This window comes from Danio rerio, chromosome 3 (genome assembly GCF_052040795.2).
Source record: "Danio rerio strain M-AB ecotype USA chromosome 3, GRCz13ab, whole genome shotgun sequence".
NCBI lineage: Eukaryota > Metazoa > Chordata > Actinopteri > Cypriniformes > Danionidae > Danio > Danio rerio.
Window position 1 is genome coordinate 62,672,985 of NC_141023.1, and position 14,516 is coordinate 62,687,500.

The window sequence follows — 14,516 nt, forward strand, 5'->3', positions numbered from 1 at the left end:
AACCATAATAATGTTTGTGGGGTTGGAGGACAGCATGGGTAAAAACCAGGTGGTGGCCATATTTTTAAACATACAGATTTTAATAACTGATTTCTAATAACCAATTTCTTTCGTCTTTGCCATGATGTACACAATATTGTGTGACAATAATATTCAGCTAAAAGTGCAATTTGAAGACTTAACTAGGTTAATTAGGTCAACTAGGTAAGTCATTGGACAACAGTGGATTGTTCTGTAGGCAATCAATTTTTTTATTCCAATTTGAAAAAAGAGGGGCTAATTTTTATTGACTTTAGCTGCGTCCGAAATCGCATACTTCCATACTTTATAGTAAGTTAAAAACAGTATGCGAGTCAAGTAGTATGTCCGAATTCATTCACAGAATTCATAAAAAACTGTATGCGAGAAGTACCCGGATGACCTACTACTTCTGACTAGATTTTGAAGTGCACATCAGATGGACGCTACGCTATCCCATAATGCACAGTGAGAGAATTCATGAACGGGAGTGAAGCGACCAACTGATGTGGGTAGGTCAGAAAATGACGGCTGTTGTACGTCCAAGTACCATTCATACTATTCACATTTATACTGTATAGATCTTACTTTTCTAATGGTCAGGTAGTAAATTCAAATTCAAATGTAGTACCCACTGAGTAGTAGGCGTGTTCAAACACAGCCTTTATTTTTTACTCTTTTTGTTTTTATTCTATTATTTAAGACAAACCAAAAGAAATATGACTTTCTAAAGAATAATCATATAATAGAAAATATCATAAAAATGTAACGGCTCTGTTAAACATCTCTTAGGACATATTTAAAAAAGGATTTATGATTTCCAAGGAGGGCTAATAATTTTGTCTTTGTTTGTGTTTATATATACACTCCCTAGCCACTTTATTAGGCACACCTGTCAAAATGCTCAATGCAAATTTCTAATCAGCCAATCACATGGCAGCAACTTTGATTGTGGCAGGGTTGTTGGTGCGGCAGTTCTGTGGATGCAAATGCCTTGTTAATACAAGAGGTCAGAGGAGAATGGCCAGACTGGGTTGAGCTGACAGAAAGGCAACAGTAACTCAAATATGCACTCGCTACAACCGAGGTCTGCAGAAAAGCATCTCTGAACACACAACACATCCAACCTTGAGGCGGATGGGCTACAGCAGCAGAAGACCACAATGGGTGCCAATCCTGTCCGCTAAGAACAGGAAACTGAGGCTACAATTCACACAGGCTCAGCAAAATTGGACAATAGAAGATTGGACAAACGTTGCCTGGTCTGATGAGTCTCGACTTCTGCTGCGATTTTCGAATGGTAGGGTCAGAATTTGGCATCAACAACATAAAAGCATGGATCCATCCAGCCTTGTATCAACGGTTCAGGCTTGTGGTGGTGGTGTAATGGTATGGGGATATTGTCTTGGCACACTTTGGGCCCATTAGTACCAACTGAGCATCATGACAACGCCACAGCCTACCTGAGTATTGTTGCCGACAATGTCCATCCCTTTATGACCACTGTGTACCCATCTTCTGATATCTACTTCCAGCAGGATAACCATCTCCGAATCATCTCAGACTGGTTTCTTGAACATGACAATGAGTTCACGGTACTCAAATGGTCTCCACAGTCACCAGAGCTCAATCCAATAGAGCACCTTTGGGATGTGGTGGAACGGGAGATTCACATCATGGATGTGCAGCCAACAAATCTGCAGCAAATGCATGATGCTATAATGTCAATATGGACCAAAGTCTCTGAGGAATATTTATGCCACGGAGAATTAAGGCAGTTCTGAAGGCAAAGGGGGGTTCAACTCGCTACTAGTAAGGTGTACCCAATAAAGACACTGATTAAGAGTAATAAATTCATGAACTCTGTGTACATCCACACTGTGGGTGCAGTCTGTCCTGTGTATTTAGCTTAATGTGATATTTGATTTAACAAAACTGAGTGAATCAAACAACTGGATGAAATAACCAGAGTACACAAGTGCCGTTCTTATGAACCTTCAATCTTCAGAAACAAAATACAGCAACAACAAATAAATAGCTCTGGTGAATCGATGAAACATGATGTTCATTTTGTGACAGTTCAGATTTATAGATTTTTTTTAAAAAGTAACTGATCTGTTTAAGACACTTGTCAATAAAGTAAAAAACAAAACAATTCACAGTAAAAAAAAAAAAAAGACATTCGTCAAAACCACATGGCAACTGCAGTGATGTTTGTAGGGTAAACTATTCGAGTCTGTCACTTCATCCAATCTGTTACATTCATTACACTGTAAGTACAGTGCTGGCGTGAAACGCTAAACCTCGAAAAAGACAGAGAAGCAAACAATAAAAAAAACTTTTGATGAAGGCTCCGACAGGTGATTTAAAATAATTAAAGAGTCAACTTTAATTTTAAGAGTCGATATTTACAACCACATTTTGGCTGCCATCAGACACTTGGCATTATTCTTAACCTTACAATGCCCAAATCTAGATGTACATCACCTAGAAGAAGGCATTTACCAATCCTTGGCATGAAAATACGTCCAGACACTAAATGAACTCAAGTCCCTCATACTTCACATCCCCGATCTTAGTTTCAGGTAGCAGAATTCGGCCATCTTGGGTAAACGCCACAATGTAGGTGGCGATTTTCCCAGCGTCCTCCTCTGACTTCAGAGCAACAATAATCTGGTCGTCTGTGTTGGGCACAAACTTAAAGGACGAAAAGCCGTGTGTAGGGTTTAGGGGCCCGACGTTCCTCACTTTAATGTCTTGGAAGTCTGGCGAGCAGCTGAGCATTATGTTGGTGCCGCGTCGCTCGTCGGCCGTCTCATCGTATCGCTCGCTGCTAGCACGACGCGGCAGGAAGAACCAGCGCTGCAGAGTGTCGCTCCAGGCTGCAGATTCATGGATGAGGTATCCTGGGCAGAACACACAGAGAATTGAATATCAATGAATCTCACATGTCTTTTAAAGCAGTGTTTCTCAACCACTACAATCCCTCAGCCAAAGTCCATCATCAAAGTGCTCCAGTATTTTTATCTCCATAACTGCTTAGAGCATCTGGACTCCCAAACAGCCTCTCATGCCTCCGTATGTAGTTAAATAAGAAAAGCCCCACAGTCTTTACCAAAGCCCCTTGAGGACCACCATTGTCTATGGCTGCGTTCAAAATCGCCAACTAAACAGTTGGTACTGCATTTGAATTTAAATTTACTACTCGACTGTTACAAAAGTACAAAAGTACATTCTTTACAATATGAATGTGAGTAGTACGAGTAGAACTCGACAGTACTACATTAACCATTTTGTCATGATCATGTGACCTACCCGCATCGTTTGCATTGCTTCACTCCCATCCGTAAATTCTCTCGTGGGGCATCATGGGATAGTGTAGAGTGCATCGGATGCCCACTTCAGAATCTCGCCGGAAGTAGTAAGTCATCCGGGTACTTCTCGCATATTATTTGTCAAATTCTATGAATTCTGACATACTACTCGGCTCGTATGCTGTTTATAGCATACAATATAGTATGCAAGAATGCGATTTTGGATGCAGCCTATGTCTCCTTAACCAAACACACCTGATTCAGATTATCAGCCCATTAGCACAAACTGAAATACCTGTAACTCCCCATTCACACGGGCCGTCAGCCCCAACGCTTCCCATTCACTTTGAATGGATGACGTCAGGCGTTGCCGAACTGCATTGTGGATCCGTTGGCGACACTTCAGAGGCGTTGCTCGCTGTAAAAGTTGGGACTAGCTCAACTTTTCAAGCGCCGATGGAAGCGCCAGCCAATCAGATCACTGTATGCAAATACACCAGCTAGACAGTGGCCTATTGCTGACTAATTTCATTGGCTGACGCTTCTATGACTATCGTTTCAGCCCCAACTTCAGACACGCCTTCAGTCAAGCGTTGATGCTGAAGCCCCATGTGAATGGGGCGTAATGGTTGTGACAGACAAAGGAGACATTCAAAACATGCAGTGTTGGTGGCCCTTCAGGAACATGGTTGAGAAGCACTCTTTAAAAGCGAGTTTACCCTAAACAATTCTAGTTTACTCACCCTAAAAGGGTTTCAGACTTATAATGCTCTTATTTTTTTTGTTGAACTCATATTTTGAAGCATATTGGGAACTATGATAACCATTAGCAATATTTCCACCAACACATTTTGCATTTTGCAATGCTTAATAGAAACACCTATAAGTGCGCAAATTTAGAAAATTCTTGCAACTGAGTAGAACGAATTTTTAATACAGTAAGAAAAACTTGCATAAACTATGATAGAAACACATTTACTGAATAAATCCCATCATGCACATCAAAAAAGTTGTGTGATTTTGTTGGAGCAGCTCCTATATTTAACTACATACAGAGGCATGAGATGCAGTTTGGGAGTCCAGATGCTCAAGACTGTAATGGAGATAATAATACTGGACCACTTTGATGATGGACTTTGGCTGAGGGATTTATGAAAGACCAAAACAACATTCAAGAATTTGTGCAACGTGGTCGGTCTGCTGTTTTGTCCAATAATGCTGTTCAATTGTACCAATTTTTGCTAATATATATATATAGAGCACGTTGCACATGTTAGTCTTTCAAAAATCCCTCAGCCAAAGTCCATCATCAAAGTGGTCCAGTATTATTATCTCCATAACTATCTTGAGCATCTGGACTCCCAAACTGCATCTCATGCCTCCTTATGTAGTTAAATAAGAAAAGCCCCACAGTCTTTACCAAAACCCCTTAATCACCTATCTGTTGGTCTAGTGCAGGGTGATCAACCCTGTTTCTGGAGATCTACCTTTCCTGCAGATTTCAGTTGCAATCTAAATCAAACACACCTGTCTATAATTAACAAGTGCTGTTCAGGTCCTCCTGATTAATGGGTTCAGGTGTGTTTGATCAGGGTTGGAGCTGAACTTTGTATCAAGGTAGATCTCCAGGAACAGGGCTGACCACCCCCTAGTCTGGTGTGTCCCCCGTGTTTGTAGTTGAACACTTTTAACTCCAGGAAAATTATTTACTATTTCCCTGGAGAGTGCACTAATTGATAGGGGACCACCATTGCTGATACTGAAAGCTTGTCGGACAAGTGAAACGAGTATTGCGAAGCGCAAGTTGAGAGATAGAAACTCACAATTAGAGATATAAACACAGAACTGCAAAATTGTTAAGTCTGACTTAATACCACTTTGAATGCATGATAGCGCTTTCGCCTCACAGCAAGAAGATCGCTGGTTCGAGCCTCGGCTGGGTCAGTTGGCATTTCTGTGTAGAGTTTGCATGTTCTCCCTGCGTTTGCGTGCGTTTCCTCCAGGTACTCCGGTTTCCTCCACGAGTCCAAAGACATGGGGTACAGGTGAATTGGGTACGCTAAATTGGCCGTAGAGTATGTGTATGAATGAGTGTGTATGGATGTTTCCCAGTGATGGGTTGCAGCTGGAAGGGCATCCACTGCGTAGAACATATGCTGGATAAGTTGGCGATAATAAAGGGACTAAGCTGAAAAAAAAAAGAGTGAATTAATGCCTTATGTGCTCTACATCAATGCCTTATAAGCTAGACAAAGTGTATCATTCATTCATTCATTCTCTTGTCGGCTTAGTCCCTTTATTATTCTGGGGTCGCCACAGCGGAATGAACCGCCAACTTATCCAGCAAGTTTTTACGCAGCGGATGCCCTTCCAGCTGCAACCCATCTCTAGGAAACATCCACACATACACACTACGGACAATTTAGCCTACCCAATTCACCTGTACCGCATGTGTTTGGACTGTGGGGGAAACCGGAGTACCCGGAGGAAACCCACGCGAACGCAGGGAGAACATGCAAACTCCACACAGAAACGCCAACTGAGCCGAGGATCGACCCAGCGACCTTCTTGCTGGGAGGCGAACGTGCTACCCACTGCGCCACTGCGTCGCCTACAAAGTGTATCATGGAACATTAAATATATCTAGACGTTATCATCATCATCATCATCATCATCAGTATCACTTTTAAACCACTGATCACAAAAACTTTCACTTAAATTTTCACTCACAATTACCTACAGACACAGAGGATGTTGCTTACCGGGTGGACTGATGCCTGCGGCGCTGCGGAGAGAGTTGTACGTGGGAACCCAGTTATGGTGCTCCACATCTCCATGAAATCCCACCACTTTCACCCACTCAGGATTGTTGTTGAGCACTTCTCCACTGGTGGTGGTCCACTCCTTGCCCAGACCCCCCACATATAGATGCTCGTCCTTCACTGCAAGCCACTCTGCCTTAAACCCTGTGTAGGAGAGTGGTGAACAAGCAAAACTGAATTAAACCAGTGAAACCTCCAGATGGTTAAGAGAGAGGCAATGCTACAGGCTACCATTTTGGTGGACAAAGGTCCTGATATACTTCAAACCAAGCTCTCCTTCTTGGGTTAGGGGCAAAATAGATATTTAAAAAGGTCGAGTAACATTTACTGTTTTAGAGCACTGAGGACTGCTCAGAAATGCTAAATGCCACTGTGGATGTGGATCGTTGTCTTTCTAAAATGCCATTTAAAAACAAAGACATATTAGCGTAAACAGGGACTGAGTGTGTATTTTTCGCGAGCGGATTTGCAACGGGGGCGGGGCGGAGAATCACAATGCGCCCATTGTCTATCGGCCCAACCCTAATACGTACATAGCAGATCTTGCAAACTGTGTTTTTTTGCCGACAACACGAACGTTGTCAACATAACTCACTGGAAATCCAAAATACTTCCACACCGGCGACTTCATTGAAAGAGGAGAGGGTTTAAGCTCTGTCGACGGGTCTCCTGCTTCTGCAGCACTTCAACAAGCGTGTTTTTTTCCCGCTTGGCAAGCCAAGCTGACGTGACATGGGGGCGTGGCAGCATCGACAATTCTATTTTTTGATTCGATAATCGAAATTGAGCATAAATTTCGATCGATTTTGATTTAAAATCTAAATCGTGACACCCGTTGTAAATATGTGTTTTCAAGAGCTCACACTTAACTGATGATTGATAATAAAGTGTATTTGGCATGCCGTCCCAGGAGAGAGCCCTGAGCTCAGAATATACTTGAGCCCGAGGCTCCCTCTGGTTTGAAGGGCAAGAGGGGAGTTTGAGCTCAGGTGGGTCTCGAGAACTCCCCTGCTTGTGAACGTGCTGAGATAAATCTGGCTAAGAGTTGTCTTAAGATGCTGTTTTGGAGTAGTCAATTTAATTCTGGTGTATGTCTTTGGATGGTGGGAGGAAACCAGGAAACCCGGGGAAAACCCACACAAACACGGGGAGAGCATGCAAACTCTGCACAGAAACGCCAACTGGCCTGGTGAGGGCAGAACCAGTGGCGTTCTTGCTGCGAGGCAACCGTGCTAACCACTGGTCTCCGTGCTGCCCTATCAGAGAAGGGGAGAAGGGGTGGAAGGGGGAATTTCTTCAACACGAAGATGACTGGAGTGGAAAGCTCTGGTTATTTATAGTGTGTCTGCATTCGTCTGATTAGTGCAATATAGAGAGTTGATGCGGTACCAGCTGTGTTCAATCATAAGCATATGATCCTCTCCAAATTAGCTTATAAATAAACTACACTTGTGCAAGTGTATTTCCTATAAACCAGTGGTTCTCAACAACATTTCTGGGCCCCCCCAACATTGCATGTTTTGCATAGGGGGTGGGAAGGATTGAGAACTACTATGTTAAATTAGCCTAGTTAGCATTACCATTTCCACTGCAGTTAAGTACTGCTTAAAGTGGGTAAGATTATTGATATCGTTGCTGAAATGGTGTTCTTGAGCAGTGACTACCTAAATATAGAGGGTTTGGTGTCTTGTTTCAGTAATCTAATAACAGATGGTAGAATAAATGGGTAGAGATGATTCTTTTAGATGAATCAGTGTGTATACGTCCTGTTTAGGTAATGGTATGGTTCGCTTGGAACATCTCTCAAGGTGGTACTAAAAAAGTACTAGGTATAGAACGCAGTAGAAAGCCCCCAAAACGGCATCATACCCAACCATGCTGTACCCTTATGGCCTTTTTGGCAATCTCCCAAATTTTATTGCTGTATGTAAATCATGCTCAAAAAAAATCTACCAATCCATCTACCAATTAAGCAATCGCATAGATCAATGGTAGCTCAAAGGTAATTCCATAATATCTGTTCACTCTTCAATTTAGTTTGAAGTATATCAGGGTCCTTGAGGATAATAGAGCAACACCCACCTTTTGAAACGGAGCCATCACCATCTGGCAGTATGACCCAGGGCACCGCATTAAGTCCTTTAATGTTATATACTACACCTGTACGATCATCCACGCTGTACAGTTTGCCATTAAACACTACTAATTCCGAGAGCTCCATGCCCCGGCCTTTCTCTGCTAGGTGGCTTTCCAAGACCACTCTTTCCTGATCCCATTCGACCGCCACTGTATCTCCACTTTCCGACACCAGGAGGTGACCCTTCAGCATGTAGCTGAACCAGGTCAGCTTCTTGTCACTGAGCGAGTTTGTGTCCAGGTCAGCAATGACCCCTATTCTGTAGCGTATGCCTTGGGCCGTCCGCTCTGGTGGACTGAGCGGGTAAGTGTAATTGTAGCCCTCCTCATCGCTCATCTTCCGATGTTTCAAGCTCAAGTTGTACCTGCTGCCTGGCTGAGGGTGAAAGGGCAGAAGCTGCATGTAGATGAGGAGGACGAGGAATAGCGCTGACGCCACCACCACAATAGCCTTCCATTTGATCCGGAAGCGGGAGTCTGTGGTGTTGGTCATGGAGGCCAGCATCGGGAGCCCGCCAACAGAGATGCGCAGAGAGTTCATAGGCTCATTTTGTTTAAGGCGAGCATAGCCTGGAGAAACAGGCATTAGGGAGGGACGGCTGCCACACCTATACAGGGAAGAGAGTATAAATAAGTTACTACTATGGCACTTTTAGAAATATCCCACTTCTCCTGAAAAAATAAAAATAAAAAAATAATCACAGGAATCTCCTGCAAGTTAACAATAGCCCCTTTCACACAGTGATACTGGTAAATATCCGGAAAATTTCCAGAACGACTTAAGCGGTAATTTAAAAAAAAGCTATTCACACAGGCGAGGACGTTACGGAATTTTTCCGGAAAATTCCATTCACACATCCATTCCAAAATACCGGTAAATTATGACAACATTAACCAGAAATAAGCTCTGAACGGCAGCGCTTGTATTTGTAAACATTTGACTACATTACAAATTCTGTGGATGGAAAAGTATTGTGAACAACTTCGATGAAAACATATAGAGAAACACTTTCGCACGTCGAGATGTAAGTTGCATGGTATGTGTGTGTGCTGAGCTGGCGCTCACCAGCTGAAGCACTGCGTCAAGCCACTGAAGGAAGCGGAGCTTGAAGGTAAACAAACAACGGCTTATCATAAGCATCTTATCAATAATTATTTACACAGTTGGCATTAAGAAGAAACATATAAATGTCCTCTGACTAACGTCTAGCAGCTTAAGGTGTCTGGAAAAACATTTAAAGACTTTTATTTTCATAAACCGCGCGGACGTGAATGCGTCTAACTGTTCTGATTGGCTAGAGTAGACGTCTCACGTCAGGAAGTTCTAGATGTGCACGCGCTCTTTCCGCTCTTTTCTTCTTTCTGCATTCACACAGGGCAGCATTCCGGCAATTTACTGGTAATGTTACAACTTCTCTTTCTGGAAAATAGCCGGAACGATTTTACCGGTATTTTCAAAAAGGGCCTTTTCACACATACAACCTTTCCGGAAATTGCCGGTAATTTTCCGGAAAGGTCTGTATGTGTGAAAGGGGCTACTGGCTCCCTGTGTGACTGCAAATAATATACAATATTCAAGAAGACGCATCTTGGAAAGTCGAGATGCATTCTCATTTAGAGCTGCAAAAAAACTGATCTCGATTCGACACCCTAGATGATTTTAATCCAGCATTTCTACGATTCTGCCAATCAAATTTTTAAGTTCAGGAGAGAAGAAAAGGCAACTGCACAAGTCTTCACATTGTTTTACATGTCTTGTTTAGCAACGTGAACACCAATGGTGTTGAAAGAGTCACATACTGTATTTATCAGGTATAATTCATGCAAAAATGCCATTTCTGTCTTTATGTAATGATGTCTTCGCGGCCGCGATATCTCTGACGTGAGCTGCTGACTGTGAGCTGACCACAGAGAGGGTGGGCGCGCGCCTGTGAATGAACTTCTCTGTTTAAAATCTGCAGGACACCAGAAAACTAGGACAGAGATTGAGGGCGTACTCACACTATGCTATCCAAACCATGCCCAGGCCTGTTTCCCGGATCGTTTGAGAAGTGCGAGTGCTCGGGCTCAGGCACGGTTCACTTAGCCAGCCCAGGCTCGGTTGGAAGAGGTGTGCCAGAGCGCGTTTCACTTGGGCTTTGGCGCAGTAGGCTTGTGTGTAAGTGCAAAACGTGCCTGAGTCCGAAACTAAAAGGGATATGTGACTTTTAAGGGACTGTTTAATATGGATTTATCAATAAATAAATAAACTATGTTAGTTTATTAAAGACGCAAACCCCTTACTGCACGACAGCTGCACCTTCAGCAAACCAAAAGACGGGAGGGTGGACAAGAGTGCTTTGGTCCAGTTTATGGCAACTAAACATAGTGCGAGTACGCCCTTCGAACCCCTGGCCTAGAGGGCCATCTGCTGCTAAAACAAGCCTAGATCGTCTTCTGCTGTTAAAACAATCCTAGAGCTCGATTTGCTGTTAAAAACTAGCCTAGAGCGCAGTCTGCTATTTAAAACTAGCCTAGAGCACCATCTACTGTTTAAAACTAGCGTAGAGGAACGGCTGCTGTTTGAAACTAGCCAAGAGCGCCCTCTGCTGTTTAAAACTAGCCTAGAGTGACATCTGAGGTTTAAAACTAGCCTAGAGGAACGGCTGCTGTTTGAAACTAGCCAAGAGCGCCCTCTGCTGTTTAAAACTAGCCTAGAGTGACATCTGTTGTTTAAGACTAGCCTAGAGCATCATCTGCTATTTAAAACTAGCCTAGTGAGCTGCCTGCTGTCTAAAACAAGCCAAGAGCGCCCTCTGCTGTTTAAAACTAGCCTAGAGCATAGTCTGCTGTTTAAAACCAGTCTAGAACGCTATCTGCTGATTAGCTAATTCAAAATATCAAATTCCAAATATTAAAATTGATTCCAAAGAGAATCACGATGCATTCTCTAAAATCTAAATAATACACAATTCGCAATCTATGAATTTGTGACCACACAGTGGCGTAGCGGACGGGCCCGCAGGGCACGCACCGCGGGCGGGGCCCCGCGTGATTAGGGGGCCCCGCGTCGTCGCGATTTTTAATAAACTCTAGGGAACAACTGTGGTCGGAACCAAAGTTCACAGGTCTGTGTTCTCTGAACACCTCTCAAGCGGTGGACTACTTCATTCTGATTGCTTGCCGCCAATGTTGCCAACTTAGCGACTTTGTCACTACATTTAGCAACTTTTCAGACCCCCCTAGCGACAAATCTAGCGACTTTTTTGTGTGTTATTGGAGATTTTTTTTAGACTGTCATTTGTCCATACTGTACCGTCCCTACTCTTCTCAACGAGCTGCGTGTGATGCCGCCGGCCCCTCCCCCGCCTCACAGCACTGACAGGCGGCCCAGTCAGTCCTCGTACAGCAGCCTCTCCCACCTGCAGCCCGAGAGCAGATCACCCCTCTGCGTACCGACGACAAATGATTTAGCACAGGCAGTGTGAAGGTATTTCCCTTGTACAGTCAAACCGATCTGCTTCTACTTTATTTTAACATTTTAATTGGACTGTTTTTTCTTTTCTTGTTCACAATCACAGATATTTTAGTGACAGTTTCTGAACTTGTCTGAGTTTATTTCATATGAGAGATTACTGCACATTCACTACATATCTATAATGACATACTGTATTCAAACAGCAATAAATTTAGTTAAATAAACATGCTTATATAAAGTGTAGTGCAATTATAAATACCCCTTTATTAACCATAGGCTGTTAAACAGAAACGGTAGAACATAATGACGTCAGTGATATGCAAATTGACGTATGACGTATTACCCTCCCCCCCTCATCAGGGGGCCCCGTCAGCGATCCCTGCAGGGGGGCCTCACGCCACTGTGACCACAGCACACCACCTTAGAATTTGGACGCACCAGGTTGCCACTAATAATATATAAAGATCTTGAAATTGTTTACTTGTATTCATTTAGCAGACAATTTAATCCAAAACGACTTACAAATATGGATAAAATAAGCACTTCTGATCCCCAGAGAGCAGTAATATAGAGATGCTATGACAAGTCTATGTTAGTTTAGCAGTTTTTGTCCAACTGAACTCAAGGGTTTCATTTCTCTAAAAAAAGGTTACACAGGGGACAGTGCTGCAGTGGATAATTCAGTAAATCAGTTTGAGTCAGCAGCGTATTACATTCAGTAAAATACTAGCGTCAGCTACATATGATGCAATTTAGCAGCATTACTCAACATTAATATGAGATTCAATGTGTTTCTTGTGACTACCCGTTTTTGTATTCCTCACTCAACACACTCCACATCACTTTCTGCTGGATCATGAGATATTACCTACTTTCCTTACATTGTTAATGCATTGAGTTCCCATTTACTTGTTACTTTCTATGGTTCTATATGGACTTTTACATTTATTTTACAACACAACAAACTATTCAAATGTGTTTGTGTGCATAAGACTCCAAAAATATCAAACCAATTCCATCAAAAATACCCAGTGCTGACTCTGAAGCCCCCATGTGCCATTATATGCCTGTTTCACTCTGCACCGCCCTTAAAAACCACAGATCAGTTCAGGTTGGTGCTAAGACTAGGCTAAAACAGCGAGATTTGACAAAAACAAGCCCTACAACAATGACTGATAATACAGTCCATTGGCGGCCTCTAGTGACAAATGCACTGTATCTGTAATGTCTGATTAAACATGCATGTGAACTTCTCTGTTGACTTCTTTGTGGAAGGTTGAAGCAGATAAAGTCCAAAGTAGTATTTTCTTGTTAAATATACTCAATTTAAATTTGGTAACAGTGATGATATGCCTAAATCAAGGGTCACCAAGTTTGGTCCTAGATGGCTGGGTTCCCTGCAGAGATTAGTTCAACAACATTTAGCTCCTTAATGTTGATAATACACAAGGCAACTTTTTAAACGATGTTGCTGGGAAACTTTGCAAAATAATGCCATAAATGAGCAACCAGATGACTACTTAGGCAAATTAGCTACAGATACATTACTGTCGCCCATTCTTATTAGAAAAACAGCCAAGCAATATTGCCCAAAAAATTGCCTTGTGTATCACCAGTATTACAAACCTGCCTAAAGTTTCAAGTATACCCAGTCTGTGTTCAGCCCACTCGCAAACTTCTCTTCCCTTGTTTCCTCAGGGAATCTCCAATGCCATTTTGAAGTTCATTCCACTCTATTAAATGAACAAGGTAAGCTCACATGGACATACCCTTGATGCCTAGATTTTGACAAAAGGAGCAGGTCTGATTCATTTGTCTACTCCAACACCTATATGTCCAAAAATGCAATGTGATTGTGACGTCACAACAGTGTATTTCCCAAGTGCTCAAGGGTTTAGGGCAGGGGTTCTCAATCTTGGTCTTGGAGGTCCTGTGTCCTGCAGATTTTAGCTCTAATCTCAATCAGACACACGTAGCCAATCAAGCATTAACTAGGCCAGGGTTGCCCAAACTCGGGTTGCTTCTCAATTCCAAGAACGCAGAGAATGGACTTGTGTTCTTCTGGAGAGCGGTCTTGCCAGGTGTCCTCGGAAGAACGAACTCAGGAGACCGCGAGGGCAGAGAATGTGTTCTTTGAGAATTGAGATGCTGCGTTCTTCCTGATGGTCACATGACCTTCAAGTCTTTTAAATGGTAAATTATTTAAACATTTCAGCCTTCATACAACGATTTACTGTTTTTCCCCTTTTCAAAATTTATATTTTGCATAAAAACATTATAAATCTATGTTGCACAATATGAATAAAACAGATTTTAATACGAATTTCAGCAAACAAACACCCTTAATGTGTTTATTCCTTTATTAAGATGTCCATGGTAATGTTTACTTTCACCGTTTTATTTAGGGAAACTCCTGAGGTAAATAAACAATATCTCTGAACTTTAATAATAAATCTAAATAAAATGCAGAACTTCCCACCTCCAGTCGCAATGACTTCTGGGACTTCCAGAGCGAGTTCGGTGCTCAAGTCTGCATCGTTGCGTCCTCGATATCAAGATCACATCCGGGAAGTTTCACGCGTCCTCCGTACTTGCGGTCTTGCGTATTGGAACTGAACTTGGGCAGCTGATGATGACGTTGCATGAGAACACGAGGATGCAAGACCGCTGAAGAGCGCATATTGAGAAACAGCCTCGGTCTTGGATAGCCGTTTTCCTGCAAAGTTTAGTTCCAACCACAATCAGACACACCTAGGCTAGTTAATTAAG

The 14,516-nt window shown here is 42.6% G+C and overlaps 1 protein-coding gene across 2 annotated transcripts in view; it reads right to left on the minus strand.

Moving 5' to 3' along the window:
• Positions 1–1,997: 1,997 nt before the first annotated feature.
• cant1a (calcium activated nucleotidase 1a) overlaps positions 1,998–14,516 on the minus strand; it is a 17,472-nt gene continuing 4,953 nt past the window's right edge. For both annotated transcript variants that reach the window (NM_214743.1, XM_087242426.1), the window contains exons 2-4: positions 8,237–8,898; positions 6,095–6,298; positions 1,998–2,924 (exon numbers count right to left, since the gene is read on the minus strand). In NM_214743.1, coding sequence (NP_999908.1) covers positions 2,554–2,924; positions 6,095–6,298; positions 8,237–8,876 — 1,215 coding nt within the window. In that variant the 5' untranslated portion in view covers positions 8,877–8,898 and the 3' untranslated portion in view covers positions 1,998–2,553. The remainder of the gene's footprint in view (positions 2,925–6,094; positions 6,299–8,236; positions 8,899–14,516) is intronic.